The sequence below is a fragment of the Pipistrellus kuhlii genome, unplaced genomic scaffold (genome assembly GCF_014108245.1).
Source record: "Pipistrellus kuhlii isolate mPipKuh1 unplaced genomic scaffold, mPipKuh1.p scaffold_m20_p_12, whole genome shotgun sequence".
NCBI classification, from domain to species: domain Eukaryota; kingdom Metazoa; phylum Chordata; class Mammalia; order Chiroptera; family Vespertilionidae; genus Pipistrellus; species Pipistrellus kuhlii.
Genome location: NW_023425427.1, coordinates 9,903,891 through 9,925,571, shown reverse-complemented (window position 1 = coordinate 9,925,571; position 21,681 = coordinate 9,903,891). Strand labels below are relative to the sequence as shown.

General features: G+C 48.9%; 1 protein-coding gene across 10 annotated transcripts in view; it reads left to right on the top strand.

Annotated features, from left to right (window-relative positions):
* Nucleotides 1-13,491, top strand: part of ZNF462 (zinc finger protein 462) — a 135,001-nt gene extending 121,510 nt beyond the window's left edge. For 9 of the 10 annotated variants that reach the window (XM_036433115.2, XM_036433110.2, XM_045579940.1 and 6 more), the window contains 3 exons: nucleotides 5,105-5,234; nucleotides 9,408-9,531; nucleotides 10,632-13,491. In XM_036433115.2, the coding sequence (XP_036289008.1) occupies nucleotides 5,105-5,234; nucleotides 9,408-9,531; nucleotides 10,632-10,842 (465 nt within the window). In that variant the 3' untranslated portion in view covers nucleotides 10,843-13,491. Of the gene's footprint in view, nucleotides 1-5,104; nucleotides 5,235-9,407; nucleotides 9,532-9,849; nucleotides 9,994-10,631 lie in introns of all 10 variants that reach the window. The other variant, XR_006741234.1, reaches the window with a different exon arrangement.
* The last annotated feature ends 8,190 nt before the right edge of the window (nucleotides 13,492-21,681 follow it).

Genomic DNA, 21,681 nt, shown 5'->3' with positions numbered 1-21,681 from the left:
TGATGGAAACGCAGCGGAGTGCAGTGATGACAGCGTGGTGTGGGCCACATTGCAAGGCCTGGCGGGACGGATTTGGCCCGCGGGCCTTGTGTTTGACACATGTGTTCTAGAGGCTTGAGGAGCGCTCTGATGGGAATGCTCTTACCTGAGAATTAAAGATTCTGACCTGACCCCTTTGGCCATCGTCCTGTAAGGAACCGCGGAGACACTGCCTGCCGAAGGGTCCTCCCACTGCTTTCTCTCCCTCCTCCCCATTCCAACATCCCAGGTGGTGCCGAGGGTTGCCTGGTAACTCCCCTGCTGTTGTAATCAGAGTGGCACACTCTGGCCCCTGGACCAGATCCGGCCGCCACCTGGTTTTATGTGGCCTGCCAGCTAAGAGGGGTTTTGACATTTTAAATGGCTGCGGGGGGGGGGGGGGGGGGGATAATCAAGAGTAATATTTTGAGACACGTGGAATGACGTGTCATTTGGATTTCCTTGTTTAGCACAGCAGTTGGGTAGCTGTGATGGGGACTGGAGGGTCCTGACAGCCTAAGACACGCGCTCACATGGGCCTCCCCGAAGACCTGCCAGCCTGTCCGAGAGTCTTTGCCGATGTGCGCCGCACGCCGCGTTCTCTGCTTGTGATGGGAGGCCTTTCGGACGAGAGAGGCGGTTTTCCCGTGCTCCCCGGTGTCACGTCCCCTTTGGCCTTCCTTCGTAGTGGGAACATGGAGTGTTAGGTGACGCGAACACCTGGCTGGGTGGCCCTTTCCGAAGGTACCAATGTTGTGTCGGTAGGAGGGAACTATGGATTTCCCCACTCCACATCTGCTAAGTCATCTGCAGACAGGGTGTCCAGTTGCGCTTTTTGTTAACCAGTTTTATCAGTTCTTCCTGTGAGACTGGGTTTGCCACCCAGCACTCTAGGAAAACTCATGCTCACCTTGGTAACGTGTGTAAATCTTAGGTGCCTCTCCCTTAGGAGTAAGCCTCAGTATGGGATTCCTCTCCTATGCCAGGGGCAGTCCTAAGCCGTCGGCCCAGTGGCTGAAGACCAGCAAGCAGAGACAAGTGTAGTTGTGAGGCTTGAACACTCGTTGAGAGTGTGGGACAGTTGGCAGCGTCGTCAGTGCGAGCTTAGCTTTCCTCGGAAAGCATCTGCTGGCCGATGCCCCTCATCCCATGTGCCCATTGGATGGGAGACTTCACCACGACTGTGGGTCAGTGGCTTCACAGGAGACTTTGGGGTTTGGGCATTCACAGATAACTGTCACAGGATATAAGGATCTGTGTATAGTTTTGTTTTGTGTTTTAACATTCACCTGAGGATAGGTCTTTCGCTGATGAGCGGGAGAGAGAGAAAACATCAATTGGTTGCCTCCAGTACACGCCCCGACCAGAACTGAACCCGCAGCCTGGGTATTGCCCTGACCGGGAATTGAACCCACCACCCTTTGGTGTATGGGACGATGCTCCAACCAGCTGAGCCACACTGGCCAGGGCTGCGTATAGTTTTATAGTCTGAGTGAGAATGTATTTGAACACTCCACCCTTCAAAGCCATGTGTGGCTTTTGCCTTCAGAAGGCTCCTAAATCTTAAACTCGCACGCTTCTTTTTTCTCCCTCTGTTGTGGGCCTTTTAGAAAACAGGTAATAAGTTACCTTCATCTCCAGAGGAAAAGGTGAATTTCCCTAAGTTGTCCTCTGCACTGTTAGAAAGGGGGTCAGATACCCTCCAGCCTCCAGGTCTGGAAGTGACGTGTATGCTCTTCCAGAAACCAACTCACACACATATTGGAATTTCAATAAAGTCTAAACTCTTTGATTTTGACCCTGTAATTTCACCTCTGCAAGTTCAGCCTATAAAGTTAAAGCTAAGCAGGAAAGAGAGGATTGCATACAATAAGGTCTATTACTGCATTTTTAATAGTGAAAAGCCAAAGGTAAACTTGCATGGGAACAGTAAACTATAACACATCCCCTAATGAAACGTTATACGGCGATTAAGAATGCCGCCGATACAGAGAATGTGTGTGCCACGCCAGGCCTGGCCGGTGAGATCCCGCAGGGAGTCGGATGCAGAGCAGCGTGGGTGGGAGGTGGAGGGGAGTGTGTGCAGGCCATAAACAATTAATTACTGAGCGGAGCGAATCACCAAAGGCGAGGGCGGGGTGCTGTGAGAGTGCAGAGCAAGGATATTTAACCACGGAGGAGTCTGACACTGAAGCGAAGCTGGAAGACAGAAGTTACCATGTGGAGGAGGCAGGCCAAACAGGAAATGGCAAGTGCACGGGAGGGAGGGGACGGGAGGTGGGGAGTGGGAGCAGGGAGGACACAGGACCAAGAGTCTGGCAGATCCCAGGAAGCTCAGCGAGTTCAGGGCCGAGGGAGCAAAGGGGAGACAGCTGGAGAGGGCGGGCCAGGACACGGTGATCGCCCACCACACAAGTCTCAGTAAGAAATGAGGATTTTTTCCTCAGGGCAAGCGGAGGCTGACATGAACAGATTTAAATTTTTTAAAGATCACTCAGAAGGCACCGGAGATTAGATGCAAGAGGAGTAAGAGTGGCTGACGGAGGGAGGACATGGCACTCATCCAGGTGAGAGATGGGCTCCAAAATGCAGCGAGGAGTCTTGGGCAGTAAGATTAATATTGGCTGGCTGACCGGGGGACTTACAGTAGAGTTAGAACCCAACTCAATCAAAACCAGGAAAAGGTCTTGCACTCTTTCAAAATTGTGCAGAATCCAAAATGTTAACAGTTTCCCAGTGAAGGGAAAGGAAAGAGGGAGGTGGGGAAGAAAAAAGGAACGTTCGGTTTGGCGGCAGGTCTGTCACTGGAGCCCTCAGGAAGCAGCGCTCTGGTGCCCGGTGCAGGGCCTGACACACAGTAGACCCTCAGGAAGTCCTTGTCCAATGAAGGAACGGATCGATAAAGACTCACTGGATGAAACGATGCGGGATTTCCTTCTGGCCATTCTTGGTTTCATCATTTTTGTTTCCTGGCGTCTTGCCACCCCTTGTGTCCCTTCCACACACAGGTGGCCCGGCTGCAGGTGGGATGTGGGAGAAGGTGACCAGAAAAGGGTGCTTTTTAAGTGCTAGTCCTTTAAAAGATGTGCGTGTGGGGGGGGGGGGGGTGTTTTGTTTTTTTTACACATAGTTCAAAGTTAGGCAGGTTGGAACCTTGCCTCCTTTTCCTTGAACACTGGCAACCTAGAAAACTTCTATTCAGATATTTTGTCATAAATGCTATTAGGTTAAAATACAGACTTTGTGGCTAAACATAACTTCATAAATATGCATTGACAATGCTCATCATAAGCCTTTTCCAAAAGCCCAAATTGGAGAAGACCACATTCCCAGCAAGGGGCAGGAAATGATGTTTGGGGGAATGGCTGTGTTTTGGGGTAGCATGCTGACACACACACACACACACACACACACACACACACACACACACATACACCCTTTTTATAAATGAGGACATTTGTGTTGAGTAACTTGCCCGGAGTCTGAGTATGGCAACCCCTGGACTTGGATTTAGGTCTGACTTCAGCGCTCTTGCTCCTGTGGCGCCCCCCCCCCCCCCGCCCCACTTCATGTTGTAAAACGAGTTAGTAAAACTTCACGTCGGTCTGTGGGAGTGAGGCCTGGTGGATAAGCCCCAGTTTAGGAAGGTGCCACAAGCAGAAGTGCTTTTGAGACTGTTGCTGTGAATGCTTATTAGACGGGTGGAATGAGAAATCGAGATTCTGAGACAGCTTCCTCCTCCTCTTCCTCCTCGCTTTAGCCTGTTAATTTTTACAGCTTTTTTAATGAGCAGAACAACAACTTGCTGTCCGAGTGTTGAGCATTAAGACAGACGCAGACCCCTCTTCCAGCCCCGTGTCTCGTTGTTTTCAAAGTGACTGCTTTCCTGGGGTCCTCGTCGTATTCCATGTGTTGCTCCTCTGGTTTCTAAAGAGCTTTTATCCCGAGTGTATTCTTCCTCCTCTGATATGCTCCCTCTTACGGAGCGTGGTGGGGACAATATCGAGCCTGTCGGAGGACTGACTGCCCGTTGGCCCTGATACTGCGAGTGTCTGTCGTGTTTGTCACAGTTGATGGTGGTGATCCCATATGCCTGGCATCTGGAGCTGTGGTGCTCAGCGAATCTGTGTTCCAGTCTGTTCCAGGGAATATCTTGGGATTGTCTTGTAAATCTTTCCTGTCCTCTCCTTGTCCTCCTCACTCTCTCTCTCTCTGTGGAGCAGCTATGGACATCTGCCTTGCAGTCTAGTGAATGATGTCTGTCTTCCCTCTCCAATTGCTAGTGCACTATGAGCCTCCAGGGCCCAGACTGCGTCTCCTCTGTGGGCCCTGCCTCCATCCCTCCCTCCAGCGGGAGAGCCCAGCGCCTGCCACAGGGGTAGCCCATGGCTGTGTGTTGCCCCGAGTTCTGTGCTAACCTGGGGCTCCTGGTCAGCATGTGAGTTAGGAATCCAGTCACTTTTGCCGGGGCAGCCTGCAGTCCTGCAGGTGGCGGGACGTGGGGGAAGAGGCTGCCCCTCTCGTTCTCGGGATACTTAGAGCCTCTTCGCCTCCAGAAAAACTGGGTGGCTTACAAAGGTCACTGCTTTGAATTCAACTAAAAACGGTTTCCCGGGCCTGGCCGGGTGCTCAGTGTTGAGAGCGTGGATACGATCCCTGGCAGGGCTGGAGACAACTAATCAATATGTGTGTCTTTCCCCTCGATGTTCCTTCCCCTGCCCCCCAACATCCTCCCTCCCTTGCATTCTGTCTGAAAGTCACTGGAAAAAATATCCTCGGGTGAGGATTGACAAAGAAACAAAAGACTGTTTGCTGGCCACCCCTTCCACTCCCCAGGCTTTGATACTTTTGCTTTCTGGCCAACAGCTCACTTTTCTAAGTGCCGTAAGGAGGGCCTGGTGTTGACAGTCCCATTGAAAACAGTGGGATGTGGGAGCACCCACCTCAGAAACAGCGTCTCCATGGAGAGGAGGACCGCCTAGCACCAGTGTCGTTTGGTTCCAAAAACAGACAGGGCACAGGTGCTAGAGAGCTCTCCCCCCACCCGCCCGCGGCCCACTCCCATCATGCGCTTGGCCTCTTGCAGGTGAGCCGGAACTTCGAGCTGGTTGGACGGGTCAACCTGGACCAGCTGGAGCAGATGAAGGGCAAGCTGGAGAGCTCCAGCAGCGAGGACGACGACAAGGAGGAGGAAGTGGGCAAGGCCGAGGACAGAGGTGAGTCTCGCCCGCCCTCCGGGCCCCAGTGGCAGCCAGCAAGTCCATGGGGAGACGGGGAGGCAGGGGGGTGCTGTAGGAGTAACAGAAGGAGCGATCCCTTTGTTCAGGAGAACTGACTGGCTCGAGAGACCTGGCAGGGGCCGTGTCTTGTAAACTATTTCCAGCTGTAGAAACTCTGAGGGAAACAGGCATTTTCTCTCTTGCTGTGGTTGATTTGTTTATTAACAATGCAGAGTGGTGATTTGTTTTTAATAAGGAAAAGGGGTGTCTGTGGGGTCTTAGTATAAGGACTGGCCAATGGCAAGTTGGATGGCACTAGAGCTATCAGGGGATGTCAGTGAACACCCAATGGGACGCTGATTTGAAATTGCTGCTGCAGGACTCACCCTGCTAAGGCTGTGAGTGGGGGAGGCTGTAAGACAAATCCTGAGCCCCACCCCCCCAGTCCTCAGCATGCCCTCCCTTAACCTAAGCCTTGCTGTTGGTTTTGACAAAACCAGTAGTTTTCATTTAGTCATGTGTTTACAGGGGAAACGGGGGAAGGTCTCATGGAATTTTTGTACTATTTTTCCAACTTCTTCTTAGTCTATAATTATCTTCAAAATGAAGTTTGTTGAAAGTATATGTAATTACAGACAGGCATGTATGTAGAGTTGTTCTCTACATCAATCAGCGTGGAATATTGTGGAAATCCCAAGACCGTGCGTATGAGCAGACAGATTGAAATCTGTTACCTTCAGTGACTGCAGACTTATCAGAGTCACATGGTACCACAGCCTGAGTAATGGACTGTAGTTGTCCCCGCAGTGCTGAGGGTGGACGGTGTTAGATGCCTTTGCTTCTTTAAGCTCATGTCATGGAGAGGGATCTGCAGTTGGCCTGTCTAGGGTTTGGCTTCCGTTTTTCTAGTACCGTGGTTAACAAACTGCAGCTCTTGAGTGTGGCTCTTCCACAAAATATCACGGCCTGGGCAAGTCTACAATATTTTGAACAAGTGGCATTAGAAGAAGTTTAAGTTAAAAAGATTAGGCTCTCAAAAAAATTTTTAATAGTTGTAGTGTTGATATTTGGCTCTGTTGACTAATGAGTTTGCCGACCACTGGGCTAGTAGCTATATGGCTGGATATCTCCCTGTACATTCATCATCAATAATAATAATAATATCACCTATCTCCTAGGGTTCTGTGTAAAGCTCCAGTGAGACAACACACAAACCAGTCCTTGAAACATGGTGGCCACCTGGTAGATGATAACCCTGCCATGGAGGTGGTATTGTCATTTGGCAAGTGGGGAAATAAAGGCCCAGAAAAGTTAAGCGCTCATGCAAAGTTTAAAAAACAAAACACTAGAGATGGAATTTTGTCTTTTGGCTCCAAAGGCAAGATCCCTTTTACAGGATGTCCTGTTTGCCAACCCTGTGGACAGTGGCCTGTTCACTGAAGGGAACTTGACCCTGAATTCTATCAATTCCGTGGCCATTAGGGTCTCACTCTAAGGTACACTTTTACATAAATAGCTATTTTCCCCCTCCTTGGTCAGTCTGCAAGCCTGAGGGGGAGTATTGGGTGACCATTTCCCTGTGAGATTCTTCCGGGTTTTTTTCCTGACCTCCTCCCACTCCCACTCCATCCCCACCCACCCCACCATGACGCGGTGGCAGGAGACCCCAGGTTTGCAAAGTGGGAGCCCCCTTTAGCCCTTCTTGGCTAGGACGGCAGCAGGGACTGCTGTTTACAGGATGAGCGAGGGAGTGCCAGCATGCCCACAGTAACCTGGAAAATAAGTCACAAAGGAAGCATCCTCACCGGTAGGTTGGTTGCCCTTGTGACAGACATCACAGCGCCTGTGAGTAGGGGGCCAGACTCCTCCGTCTCTCGCACGGACAGTGGCTGTGATCCGAGAAGCTGGGTTTTGCATTTTCTTTCTCAGTATCCCATAGATAGGTTCTTGGTGATGGGATCGATGCACTGCTCCCCGAGTTCTCTGGAAAGGGGTCCTCTGACAGAGGGCCTCCTGCGCCTCCTAAGGCCCCAGGCCCTGCCCTCCCACCCCAGGTCCTGTGACTTCTGAGTCTTTAAAGCGAGCACACGTGAACTTAGAGGTGATAAGCGTTCCAGAGACAAGAGCCCTCGTGAGGCCTCCCCAGTGACTCCTCCACGTAAAAGCAGAGACGGGGGAAGAGGTGGCAGCTGGAAGTGTGGGCACAGGCAGGTTTCCCGCTCGTGCTGCGTGGCCGCCCCCTCACATGAGCTTCAGACCTGCTCGGTTTGGACTAGAAAGAGCTTCACTGCGTCTGACCGCCTCTCACTGGAGGGCAGCCTCCCATTCATGAGCCTTCACCACGTGGGAAGAGCCTCGGGCTGGAGAAGCTTGTCTGTCTCTCCCTGGGTAGGAGATTTACAGGAGCCGCTTCCAGAACTGTTCATGGAAATCATCAGCCTCACTTCCCGTCCCTCCCGAGTTTGTCTCATCTCCTTCTAATCCAACTCTCACCATGGAGGTGGGTTCCTGCCAGCGAGAAGAAAGGACACACAATAGCCTGAGGGTGTCTGCCAGCCGGCCTGTCTTCCAGGAGGAGAGAGGGTGGTGGCTCTAGCGTGGCTGATGGAGAGCAGCTTGCTGGGTGACAGGTAGTGGCTGGCCGCCTCCTCTGAGGCCGAGCCACAGGAGCCTTGGGAAGGATAGATGAGTGGTTTCGTGTTCCTCCGGGTAAAGGCACGCGTGTGCCTGGAGCTCTCCCCTCATTGGCAGGGCGGACTTGCATCAGGCCCTCGTTTAGGGGGCCCTTGTCCTTGTGGGGACCCCACTCCCGGCAGCCTCTTCCAGCACCAGATCTGGAGCCAGGGCTGGCGTGGCCACCCTGCAGGTGCCGCCTCGGAAGCTCGGAGGGAATCTGAAAGAGAAGAAACCAAAATTAACCGAGGCAGGCTCCTCCCCGCCCCCTCTCATTATGCAGTTGGGAGGAGTCAGGGAGGCATTCTGTTGATTTCTTGCCCAAGATAATCCCTGCTAAGAAATTAATGCACCGAGCAGATGGTGCTGTCTCATTTCCAGTGAAAAGAATCAAGGGAGATAGTCTGTGCAATTATTTTTAATGGCTGGTGTGGTGATCTTCTTAATTTGTGAGGAAAAGGCTTCGTGCTTTTGTTCACACTGGCCCGCTCGCATGGCTTTGTGAGCTGAAGATTAAGGCCTACCCTGTGAGCGCCGTCCTACAGTGTGAGGGGCTGGAAGCTTGCAGCCAGGAGCCGCCTCCCCGTAACGTCTTGTACACTCAGGCACCGAGGGATCAGGTCTGGGGAGGTGGTCAGTCCTGCCCTCCTCTGCCGCGTGGCTGCAGATCTGTGCTCGTCCTATGGTGCTAGCCCGGGAGAATGTGGCCTGCTGCAGGGTCATGAAAGACACATGGGCTGGGGACTCGAGATCCCACAGAAGCTCCTGTCTTGGAAGTTGCCAGGAGGAGTGGCCTATAAACAATTAGCCGCCCAACTCGCGCTTATCAGACCCTTACCATGTGTGCAGCACCACGGAGGAGAGAAAAACAATGACGGTCCACGTTGGGTGTCTACAACAGACCTGTCCAGAGGAATGGGGGCGGGGCACGCCTTTTCACACACCGGCCTCCCGTTGTCCAGCACGCACCTTCAGGCATTCGGTGCTTAGACCCCGTGAGGAGTTGGTTATGCCAGTGTGGCAGTGACCGCCGTTGGAGTCAGGACGGCGTTCCCACTGGAAGGCATCAAAACGCCACCCCGCGTCTGCCTGTTACCTGGGCTATGCTTGGGGGATCCTATGTTCTTTTTAGTGAGCAAACTTGTGTCACATAGAAAATAGTGCTAAATAGTGAAGTACTACTAGACCATCAGGGGTGAGGAGATTTTATAGGAAACCTGCTGAGATGCTGTGGGAATGGCCCCGGTTGTTAGCGACAGAAGCAGCTGGAGAGGTGGGGATGGGCACGTGTGGGGCCTGGGAGCCAGGGACGGTTCCAGGAGTGCCGTCAGGCGAAAAGCCGGTGGGAGAAAGGACAGGAGGTTTGAAACTTGCTCTCCCAAGTGGTGTGACAAGGGAGGGGAGGAAGGCAAGGAGGTCTCCTCCTAAACGCTGGCTTACCTCTCCCGCCGCCTCCCGCCACTCGCAGGTAACGCTTGTCCGGCTCTCTCCTTACAGATCTGATGAGGTTTGCTGACCGCGGGGCTGCCATGAACGCTCAGAAGCGCTTTCCGTGTGAATTCTGCGGGCGGGCGTTTTCCCAGGGCTCCGAGTGGGAGAGGCACGTGCTGAGACACGGCATGTAAGTTGAGCCCTCCCCAGGCGCCTTTGCCCAGCGGGAGGCGGTAGGGAGGTCAGGTTCATTGTTTTCTGGTCCCCCTGCCGGCACCCAGCCCCCTCTGTGTCACATATCTGGGCATGGGAGGAGAGGCAGATGTCAGGAACTAGGTTTCTCCTCTCTTTTCTGTTGGTGTTTTAAATGGTCACCCAGACACAAGTCTAACCAAAAAAAATCACCTTCGATACGATGGCAAATCCCACTCAAGCCCTCGCGTACAAGTGTCGCGCTTTCTCCAGCCAGTGTCCCTTCAGCTCTCATTAGCGTGGCGTTCTCTGATAGAGCGTGGACCGAGGTCAAAAGATCTGGCTTCTGTTCCTGCCTCTGATGACTCATTCCCCAAGTGGCCTGGAACATTCCCACGCACCTCTTGGTGCCTTCCATGCTCTGCCTCGGGGACAGAGCCAGCTTCTGCCTGCCTCCCAGGTAGGTGGGAGCACACCTGTAAAACACCTGTAAGCTCTTTGAATATAAAATTGTCCTTAGTCTTCCAGATAGCCTATGAGTTGGTCCTTTTAGCAGAAAATACCCCTGACACCAGAAGCATCTAAATTTCAGACTATAAGCTTCCCAAGGTGTGGGTTCGGTCTTCGGGTTTTTGCTTTCCATTTATTTCTATGATTTGCTTCTGGGCCTGTCCATTAACTCTTTTGCTACTGGGGCTGTTGCTCTTTTTAGTCTCAATAAACTCAGCCAACCTCCTACCTTCTGGGTTCCGCTGATGAGGTTGAGCATAAGACAAGACTTGCTCTGACCACTTACAACCTCTCTCTGTTCCCAGTAGAGGCGGGGAACATAAAACCGTTATATTAATCTGACGTCATCAAAGCATGATCTCATCAAACCATAGTATGATAATGGATATTTCTGAAGGTCCAAGTACCAGGAACACTTGTCCTAAGCACAACGTGTAGCAAGGATAAGTCGCTCACAACTTAAGTCATCCTTTCGTGGCATTGGTTCCAAGGAAACCCCAAGGCCTTTTGTTAAAGATGTGAGTCTTTTTTTCATTTAACTAGGAAACAACACACACTCACCCGTCACTGCCATCCATGTTTCTCCAGGGCGTTGAATGACACCCAGCAGGTGAGCAGAGAAGAGATCCAGCTGCAGGAGAGCGTACAGGACGGCGTGAAGATGCCCTGCATAGAGGAGAAGGAGGACGACGTCGAGGCGCTCGGGATGGACTTTTCCCTCAAGAGCGAGACAGTAGCCATCTGCGTAGTCGCTGCCGACAGATCCCTCCTGGAGGACGCCGAGGCCGAGAAGGAATAAAGCGCGGGGTGGAATTCTGGATCCCAACCTTACTTGAACTGTGATGCGAAGTGGGAGGGCCAGCTCGGGCTGAGACCTGGGGGACAGAGAAGAGGAAGACAGAACAAAGCTGCTTTTTCGGACTGAACAATCTATTTTCAAAGCACTGGTACCTGTGTGAGTGAGTATGTAAATTAAAGTTATTTAAATGGTTGGAATATGTGGCTCCTTTTCCATCACTACACCTTCCCTCCCGGATCTTCAGCGTGGAAGTGCCGCTGGCTTGCGGGACGCGCAGGGCCTCCCGGGCACGGCGTGCCTTGCGGCGGCTCGGACAGTGCGTGGAAACAAGCTCCGAGGCGATAGAAGACTTCTTAGGGGAACAACATTTTTCTGACGCACAACTTTCCGTGCGTTTTTCTAGTTTTCATACCTTAAGCTTTTTTCAAGACCTAACTGCCGCTTTGGGAAAAAACAAACAAACAAACAAAAACAAAACAGAAAACAAAAAAACTGCTTTGCCTAAAAACAGTCACCTGTTTCCTAGTACCTCAAACTTAACCAAGGGAATTCTCTGCATTTGTCAGTACTACCTGTCGTCGCCGTGGTTAAATGTAGAGAGAACTGCTGGGCAAGATGGTGAATGGAGAAAGAAAAAGAAAAAAAAAAAAAGAGTTTTAAAGAAAGGAACACAAATTGTGCTTAAAATCCCCATGTGGGTTTTATTTCTTAAAATACTGTGATTTTTTTAATTATTTTAGTAAAAAACAAAACAAAAAAAAGAAACAGACTTTAATTATTAGATAACTGTTTGTGAATTGTCATCCTTTATCCCAGGTAAGCTGTTTATTAGTGTTCAGCTATGATTTAAGACTTTGGTAGATTCATACAAGCTAATTTTACAGTGACTGTGGAGTTCCGTTTGCCACATGTTCATTTTTCTATCAGCTTGAGTGTTACAAACACAGCACAATTCAGTTTTTCATATAAATTGTTTTTCTTTGTGTGTGTGTGTGTGTGTGTGTGTGTTGATATTGTTTTAATTTGGGGCAAGGGAGATTTAGGGGGTTTTTTTGTGTGTGTGTGTGTGTGAATAGGAATGTTTTTATTTTAAACATGGAAATAACAAAGAACTTTTTTTTTTTTTTTTTTAATTTAAAGAACCAAACTTTTGGCACAGCTATGCAGCTTGTGGGCCAGACGAGGAAGTCCTCTTCACCCTTTTGTTGCTTGTCAAACTATCACATTATCCGTCTCACACAAGTACTTCCTGTTAGGATGGGCTGGCTTTTGTGCGTGATTTCAAATCTGTTTTGCTTTTGTTTGCAATGTGTTGTGTTTTTATTTGGGGGGTAGGGGTTCTCATTTAATTTGCGGGATAAGGGAACCCCATCCCTTTGGTGAGAATGGACAAGAAATACTTGCATCCTACAAGGAACCTGGAGAACTACTTTTTTGTTGTTTGTTTAAATCTAGCTGCCAGCTGCTCCGTTTCCCCGTCTTAGCTTTTTCAGGAGGGAGCAGCATAGACTAAATCTAAGTCTACATTTATAATATGTTCTGATTGTGAACAGAGAGTTTTTGTTACAAAAAGTAGAAAAGAACTTTCCTTGAAGCCTAGGTTTTAGAAGCCTGTGAGCTTGCGTGCTTGGATGTCTATGTTCTCGTGCGTGTGTGTGTGGGTGTGAGAGAGAGGAGTGTGTGTGTGTGAGTCCTTTGGTTTTCATGTTTTTTGTTTTTGTTTTGTTTTTTTACTTGGAAGGGTTGGGGGAGGGGGAGGGAAGAAAGGGAAGGGAATTGCGGAGATGACAGTGTCCCACATAGCTTCAAATAAAATCCATGGAAAGATACTGCATTTGTGGAATAAGTGCTTACTTGAAAAGCATGTTCTTTATTTTCTTGCTATTAAGATTTTTTTTTTTTGTAGGGCATTTTTTTTTTTTTTTTTAGGGATGAGGGCCATCATGTGGAAACCAGAAAATGGGAAAAGTGTGAACTATCTAAGCAGAGATTTTGTTTCGTGTCCATATTTGTTTTTAATTGTCCTCATTTCAAATGCATTAAAACAGTTCCATACCTGGATGGATTGGGTATTTGTAATGGTTACCAAAAAACAAACAAAGAAAAAAAGGCAAAGAGAGAAAAAGGAAAAAAAAAGAAAAAAAAAAGAAAGAAAATAATTGTGACATGCTTTTATCACTACTTTATTTTTCAAATAACATGTAAATATTGTAATCCATTGGATTTTGTTTTGCTAACCTGTTAATAAAAATATGGGACCATTATCCTTGTAACAAGGCTAGAATGTCATTTTTTTTCTTTTTTTCAAACATATACCTGATATTTTGTGGCCGCACATTTTGGATGCATTATTATAATTCTGTTGACTGTAATGACATAGACTTTACAACATTTTTTTGTTTAATTTATACAGAGGACATTTTTTTTTTCAGAGTTTGAGAGAAGAAAGTAAATAGCAAAATGAGAACCTATTGACTCCAATAATCAGTGTTTCCCAATACTTGATGAAAAGATAGGGAGATCCTGAGTTCTTGAAGCCAAGGGTTTAAAAACAAAACAAAACACAAAAACACACAAGTAGGTTATTCAAGTTGTTTGCAACATACATTTTGTAATAAAATGTGAGAAATTAATAAAGAATTTTTTTCACATGTGTCTATGTGCATCTGTTGTAGATCATTGATAAATATAATGGCAGAAAATGTAGAAAGGATGTTGCATTGCTACTAAATCTACACAGGTCTGGAAAGCAAAGGTAAAAAGTAATGTGAGGTGTGAGCTGAGATTTTAAAATGTTCCTATTTTTGCATTTGGTAATGTATCATCAGCTGGGGAATGTTATGGAGGGAATGTTTTCCATCAAAATTGTGAATCAGTGTGTGTGACAGTTCAGAAGGAGGAAGTGCCAGTGATTAATGGGGACCCTGAATCCATGAGCATAGCTATTTTAAACCAACAGCAAGTTACACCCACTGCCACAAACTCTCTCACTGTGCATCCCGCACCAGCAATTATCCTCATTAACTCTGTGAGCTATGCTGATAGAAAGCAAAGGAAAAATTAAGTCATGAAACCCAGAAGAAAAGTCAACATCAACAACAACAATCGTTTGACTCAGAGCTGACTTACCCTGTCACAGGCCTTCAGTGTTAGGAGACAATGGCTCATGGATTCCTTGTTTTGAGTTCATCCAAAAGTTTGGTTCTCACCCTTCATCATCATCATCTTCCCTTCACAAAAGAAAGTTTTACTTATAAGAGCATATAAAACACAATGAGAGAAAAGAGATAAATCGGGATGCCAGGGAAATGATTGAGGAGCAAAGTGATTGATAAAAGAATTGGCAAAACACATTCCACGAGGTTATATTTGGCTCTGAGCTTCCTGGTTAGCAAGGCAAAAAGTGACCAACTAAGCAGCATAATTTTATTAACTTAGCAACTGGTCAAGGGATACTCCGCCTTTTCTGGAACTGTGGGTGGAGAAGTTTCTTCTGTATATTTTTCTAAAGAAGTAAAGTTGACAATGGACTTGTCTGTTGGAATGCATACCTATTCTCATTACCTCCATCAAATAGTGAGCCATGTTTTTATTGAGTTCTGTGTAATCCATATTCTCTCTGTCTTATAGAGAGAAAGTGAGATGTATATATTAGTCAAGGTAGGCTGCAGCAAAGCAAAACCTTAGCACAAGAGAGGTTCATTTAATTCTTACATATTGTCAGTGGGGGGGCTCCCTTTCATCTGGCAATTCAGGGATCCAAACTCCTCCATCTATATCCAAAGATGCTCCCATCTCAACTAGTGAGTCCCAGGGTCATTGCTGAGAGCTTGCAGGTGGTCTACCACTCAAAGACCTCATCCAGGAAGCGGCACCCATCACTTCCTGTCTTGCTTCATGGGCTAGACCTGGTCCCACAGCCCCCTGCCCATGAGAAAGGTGGTCTTGTCTACCTGTGAGCCCAGGAAGAACATGAACTGACAACCTCCACCACGGTCAGGAACTTACACTGTGGAAACAGGAGGGGAGATAGAAACCCTATTCTTTAGAAAGCACAGGATGCTGGTCCCATTACCCATGCACTTAACCAGCATTTTGGAGCAACTAGTTGCTGCTCTCCACTGTAACAAATAAGACGCAACACCTGTCTTCCCGTAGCTAGTGAGGGCAGAGATGCACCCTGGGAGAAATGACTCCCATGAAGGCATGAGTTTGCTGGGCCCTGAGCTTCCTGTTGTGAGGTGTTGCCCCCACCTCGGTGTGATGCTGACAACCCTGGGGGAAGATAACCTTGACTGTGAATGCCTTTCCTCTGTCTGTCTAAAAGCACACCTTTGATTTTGGGAGAAATGTGAGAAATTGGGTGAGCCTTCAGCCCTTAGCTTAACAAACATTACGCTAAGATACAGTCCTTTCCCTGCAGCTATCTGTATTTCAGGCCAAGAGAGTGATGGGGACTGGATCCCAGGAGACTGTAGACACTTCGAAGTATGGTACTCATCTGAAAATGTTCCTTTCCAAATGCCCTGCTCTGCGCGTGCTTTTCCCTCTGCCTCAGTGTGAAACCACTTCTCTTCACCAGAAGTTAGGTCCCCTTTAAGATTCAGCCTAAATATAACTTTCTTTAATCTTCACCTCAGGATATTTTTTCCCTATTGATTTCCATAGAGTGGAAGGGAGGAAGGAGGGGAAGAGAGAGACATCAACAAGAGACACATGATTGGTTGCCTCCCCTCTGCGCTTCCACCAGGGCTGGGGAGCCAGCCACCCAAGTATGTACCCTTGACTGGGAATTGAACCCATGACCCTTCAGATCACAGGCTGACGCACTAAGCTACCGGCCAGGAACCAAATAGAAGTTTTGATATGAAGCCTTCCATGACTTCCTACATGTCACATGATGGGAGCTGTCACCCCGCTTATCACCTGTGCCCTGTATTCATAAAGGTTTACTGAGGACTCCTCTTCCCACCCCCCGCGCCTGCTCCTGCTCCTCCTGCTCCTGCTCCTGCTCCGACTTGCTGCAGCTGAGACTGCTGTCAGATGCAGCTAGCCTTTTAAATTCAAATATATTCCTGTTGATACCAAGTGTTAGTGATCTGCTTTGGCATCGATGCTACATTTTCTTCCCGAGCTTGAGATTGCTTTTTTAAATATCTAAGTAAAAATATGCAGTTTGGTAGATGAAAAATGTCTTTGAAACTCTAGGCTCTCTCTCTGAAGAAATGTAGAGAATTGAACACCACCCTCCTCCTCTCTTGCCCCGTGAATAGGAAAGGGGACAGAGAGGACCACTGGGTCTTAAGATTGGGCGTCAATGGTGACCAGCTGCACAGTGGAAGGGGAGAGGGGAAGGGGAGCAGAAGCCAGAATTGGCCCTGATGGCGGTGGAGACATGTGGCTGTGACAAGTGGGGTAAGAGGACTGTCAAGATGTGGAAACAAGCAGGCACGGCTGGGGGATGGTAGCCTGAGAGGCAGGTGGAGGGGAGACTCCGTAGAATGCCAGAGATGTGGACACGTTCTCCACTGGAAAGAAGGAGCATGCAGCGTCAGGGCAACTGACAGGCGAAGCCACAGAGGGTCCAGGGCACCACAGAGCAATGTCTGTGCAGGTGAGGAGGTCCCTCTCCACCCCTAGCCCACCCCCAGGGGAGGAGGGAAGTGCTCCCAGGTGCATTTGCAGGTGGAAGATGCCTGGGGTGGTTGGAGTTCATGCTGATGACCCCCCCTCCCCTTGAGGTGAAATACAAAGTGAGAGGTGGGGGTGAGTCAGCAGGGGGTGAGATCTGGAGTTGCTGAGAGCCCTTTGGCGGGAACTGAGTGGAGGGGATGGAGAAGTGGAGCACAACTGAAAACAATTAGTTACTATTATGGTCTCCATGTGACACAAATGGCTTATTCAAAGGGTTCAGGGCAATCATTTTTTGTTAGGACTTCCCTTACAACACCCCCACACGCACACACTCCACCACCACCTAATAAAGAAAAATATGGAAAGAAGAGAGAAAGCTCTTGGAATCAGAAGGGACACTTCCTTTCTCCGCCTACTTAATTATCTGGCTTTCTGAATTAGGGGTGGAAAGCAAACTTGCCTTGTTTTTATTCAGTTTCTCTCTGGAGCTTGCTCCCATTAATGAAGCAGCGTGGTTCCGTTTAGCTAACTGCGAGCATGATTTCCAGAAGCCGCCTCACAGTGCCTCACACTTCGGCAGGAGCCCAGCCTCTGGCTAAGCTGAGACAGCTTAACCGCACTGTTTGGAGAGGAGCAGGGCGGCCAGTGCCTCTGAAATCCATTTAAGAGTGAAATCACCGAGGGCCGCTGCAATCCTGGCCCCACCCAGCCACGCTTCCCCAGACTCCCTCACTGGTGGCCATCAAGTGGGAAGCCTGCTTCTGTGTGTCCTTCTGTCCCTGATGGGCCACCAGCCTGGAGGCTGCTGGACATTTTGGAAGGAGAGAGAGATGCTGCTTAAGGAACAGTCATCAAGACCAAAAAAGGGAGGAGGGGGCATCCAAGGGCAAAGAGAGGAAAACCTTATGGAAATCACATGGGTCTGGCCTATGGTCACGCACTGCCTTCTCAGATCTGGGTCAGGGAAGAGACTGATAGATCCTCCCTTCCCCCAACTGATGGACGGAGTATGACGTAAACTGCACCTGCGGCCTAGACATTCCTGAGCACCTAACCAGGCACCTTACATGGACTGTACATTATACCATCAACCAGCACCTGCCAAATACCCTAGGCCCCCAATTCCTAAGTCCCTAGGTCCCTAATCATGTGCCTTACATGAAACCACCAATCAGCGTGTGCTGAGTGCCCGAAGCCCCGTCCCTTCCTTTTCCTCCCCTCAAAAGGCGTGTTCACCCCTGCACGTGTGCTCTCTTCCTTTGCAAGGCAGCGTGGCAGGGTCCTTCTCCTCTAATAAAGCCTGTGGTCCTGGTCTTCGGCCCTCTGTCTCATCTTTCAGAGACTTCCCCAATGGGCTTTCTGATGTCAACCGGATGCCAGACGGTTGGAGGTACCGTGGGGCAGAAGGAAGGTAGGGAACAGGAAGAGCATGACTGAGCCTTCATTCTGTGCGTGCAGATGGCGTGTGGGTATAACACGGCTGGTGAAGGGCAGGGTATGCACCCAGGCTGCCTCAGTTCAAATTCTGACTCCACTCGCTGGGTGGCCTTGGGCGAGTAACCTCACCTCCCTGCATCTCAGTTTCCTCATCTGTGTAACTGAGGATAAATGTTACCTAGTCATGCACTTTATGAGAATTAAACATGTAAAGCAGTCAGCATAGTGCCTTTCCCACGGTCTGTGCCCAACTGGTCTGGTCCATCATGATGCTCTCGCTACTTAAAGTTAATTATTTAAGGATCTGGCACCTTTGTTTCCCCATCTGCAGAGAAGAGACAAGGGCCCTTCAGTTAAAAATAGATTAGAGAGAATGTGACATATCTGGCCCATGGTAGGCACTTGATACGTAGCCGCGGAATCTACACTGATTTTTGTCTTGCTGGGCCCTACAAAAATGTAAAGGACTTGGCTTCTTCAGACAAAATGTGTAGCAACAGGAGATATTCAGCTCCCAGGATGGGCTCTGGGTTCAAAGAGAACTCAGTTTGAATGACCAGTCTTCTGTTCGCTTTAAGCCCTTGGACAGGCTACTTATTCTTTCTCTGCCTGAGTTTCTTCATTAAATGGAGAACAGTAGTATCTTCTGTGAGGATGCACTGAGATAAGACAGAGTCTGGGCCAGAGGGGGGCCGCAGTGGGGAATGCGCGCTTCTTGAAGACAGAGGCTTCCCGTGATATGCCACACCTATGAGCACACCTGGCCCAGAGAAGGACTGACTGAGAGGCAGGCAGGAGTGCACCCGTGTCAGTTTCTGAAATGAGGCATGGCCCAAGGGAAACTCATGATTTTATCCTAGCTCAGCTGGGTCAAGCTGGCGCTCATATCTTCAAAGAGTTCAGTATCAGATGGTCAGGTATCACTGGCACATGAATCTTAATTTTGTCAGTTCGGTTATCTTCCAGTCTTCCAGAAACATACGTAGTGCTCTGCCAAAAGCTGCTCTGCAGGTATCCAGGGGGCACTTTCAATGTCCTAATTGTGACTGCCAGGAAAGAGGCTTCCCCACGCCATAGATGGCCATGCTTTGGTGACTGACATGAGTAGATGTCTGGTTTCCATGAACTAATCTATTAACTTAAGTCTGGCCAGAAACAGAAATATAGTCACTGCCCTGATTTAAACATACAGGTACTACAGGACTCTTGCTTATGATTAGCAAAGATGCTGGAAGCTCCTAATTGGCTTCTACATCACTTTGAGAACCATTAACCCAAGCTTCCAAGTCACTGAAGGATTAAACAAACTGCAACGATAAAGACTTAAAAAACTGCAACGATGATGAGGCCAATTACTATCTGTTGAGCACTGGCTATGGAATAGGCACTGGCTAAATGCTCTACGTGTTCTAGTGCCTCAGCACTGCCTGCTTTCTTGTTCACATCTAGAAGAGAAGCAGAACTTCTCCCCTAAACACAGCCTGTAAAATCGTCCTTATAATCTGATTGGGTCAGCTTACCAGGGGTCTTCAAACTTCTCTCATTATGAGAATCACGTGGTGGAGTTGTTAAAACACAGATTCCCGGATCCCAACTATAAGAAGTGCTATCAGGAATCTGTGTTTTAACTCCTCCACCAGGGGATTCTCATAATGAGAGAAGTTTGAAGACCCCTGGTTAGGCCCACACATACAGTCCTGGGCCTCTGCCAGGTGATCACCATCATCTGATTGTTTGGGGTCAATCGGGATTCGCATCTGGTATAGGAATGGGTTGTGGGGAAATCTGGGTTCCATTAGGAAGGAGGAAATGGAGGCTAGATGTCGGCTCCACAACCAGCAGTCCCCCTTACATAGGTGCTGAACACGTACTTGGTGAAAGGATGAATAAAAGTGAGTGGGTGGCCTGGTGCTCCTAGGAGTTGTTCCACTGGGGAAGTCCACCCATAAAGTAGGAGGGCTGGGCTCTCTCTGATCTAGGCACAACCTGGTCCTTCCCAACCTGAGGCTTCCACTCCTCAGCAGTCCTCTTGCTCAGAAAGGTTAACGGTAAACTTCTCCAGCCATGTGTGAGTCAAGACTTTGCAGGTGGTGTCCGGGTCTCCCCGTCTCAGACCACTTCCTTGACTCTAGACTCTAGAGTAGGGGTGTCGAACTCAATCAGAGAAGGGGCCAAAATCTAAAATCCAGCCTAAATCGCAGGCCGAATGGTTTACTGAACAGTCATAAACTGTCATTGTGATGGAAACGCAGCAGAGTGCAGTGATGACAGCGCGGTGCGGGCCACATTGCAAGGCCTGGCGGGACGGATTTGGCCCGCGGGCCTTGTGTTTGACACATGTGCTCTAGAGTCTAGAGCGATGCTACTTCTCTTGTCTGCCTTAGGACCCAATCAGCCTCCATTCATTTTCAAGAACCTGAGTCTCTCCTTGGAGATAGTCAAGGAATGACAGCCCTTCTCCCCAAGCCTGTGTCCCCTAATGAACCAAACTTGCTTCTCAGGGAGGTGGGAAGGGCAGGTGGTAATCTGGGCCGGTAGACTATGGTGAGTGAGTCTATCTTACAACACCAGCACCACAACCGACTCTCCTTGGAGGACCATGGGAACCTCTCTGAGTCTCATAAATAAAGCAACACCTTCCCTGCCTCAAAGAATGGGCTTTGGAAAATTGCCAGAGGAGTGGGAGACTTAGGGTGTGGGGACATTAGGATCTTACAGAGGCTTGGGGGAGAAGGGAAAAACATCAGTAGTAAGCCTATGAAAGGTCTCATGAATACATATGTTCAATTTTTCCTAAAATTTAGTAAAATATGACATAAAATGTCAGTGCCACTTAAGGCATATTAAAACACTAATAACAAGTGCTATCCAACTAATTTTTATTTGCCATTCCTGGCTTGTAACAATATTTTAGCATCTCTCTCCCCTTACATTTAAAGAAAGATACTGCCGAAACCGGTTTGGTTCAGTGGTAGAACGTCGATTTGCGGACTGAAAGGTCCCAGGTTCGATTCCGGTCAGGGGCATGTACGTTTGTTGCCGGCACATCTCTGGTAGGGGGTGTTGCAAGAGGCAGCTGGTCGGTATTTCTCTCTCATCGACATTTCTAGCTCTCTAGCTCTCTCCCTTCCTCTCTGCAAAAAAATTAATAAAAATATATATTTAAAGGAAGATATTGAACATGCAGACTGTCGGTAAGAGGGAGACTAAGAGTTTGTGGGTTGGTTGGTTTGCTCTCGGGTTTAGGTCTCCATCCATGTTGTCAGTGTCTTTCTGCTGGTTTGCTTGGGCGTTGTTTTCTCCTGCTCCCCAGAGACCCGGCTCAGGCACCTCCGAGAGCAAATCCCATGCACCACCTGTCTACGGGGCCTGCTCCACCCAGGGCTCCCAGGCTCCAGGAAACACTACGCTTCCCTAGTCAGCCAAGGAGAAACCTGGGCTCCGGCCCTGACACCTTCCCCACACCAGCCCCTCACCTGTAACAGATCCCCAGGTCTAGTCATTTACTTTGAAACACCCCATGAATCCACTCCCTCAGGGGCTGCAGCTTAGCTTTCATTATTTATCAAACCCTCTCCAGCCATGTCCTGCCCAACCAGGCTTACACGAGGCAGCCAGAATGGAGACAAATTTGATTCTGCAGCTCCCTTTCTGAAAACCTTTCAGCGCTTCTATTCCATCCTCCTAGGCCCCTGCCCCAAACCTCCTCCACCACAGAGATACCCTGTGGCCCCCCAACTATTGAAGCTCTATGGATCCCCCCTGCCT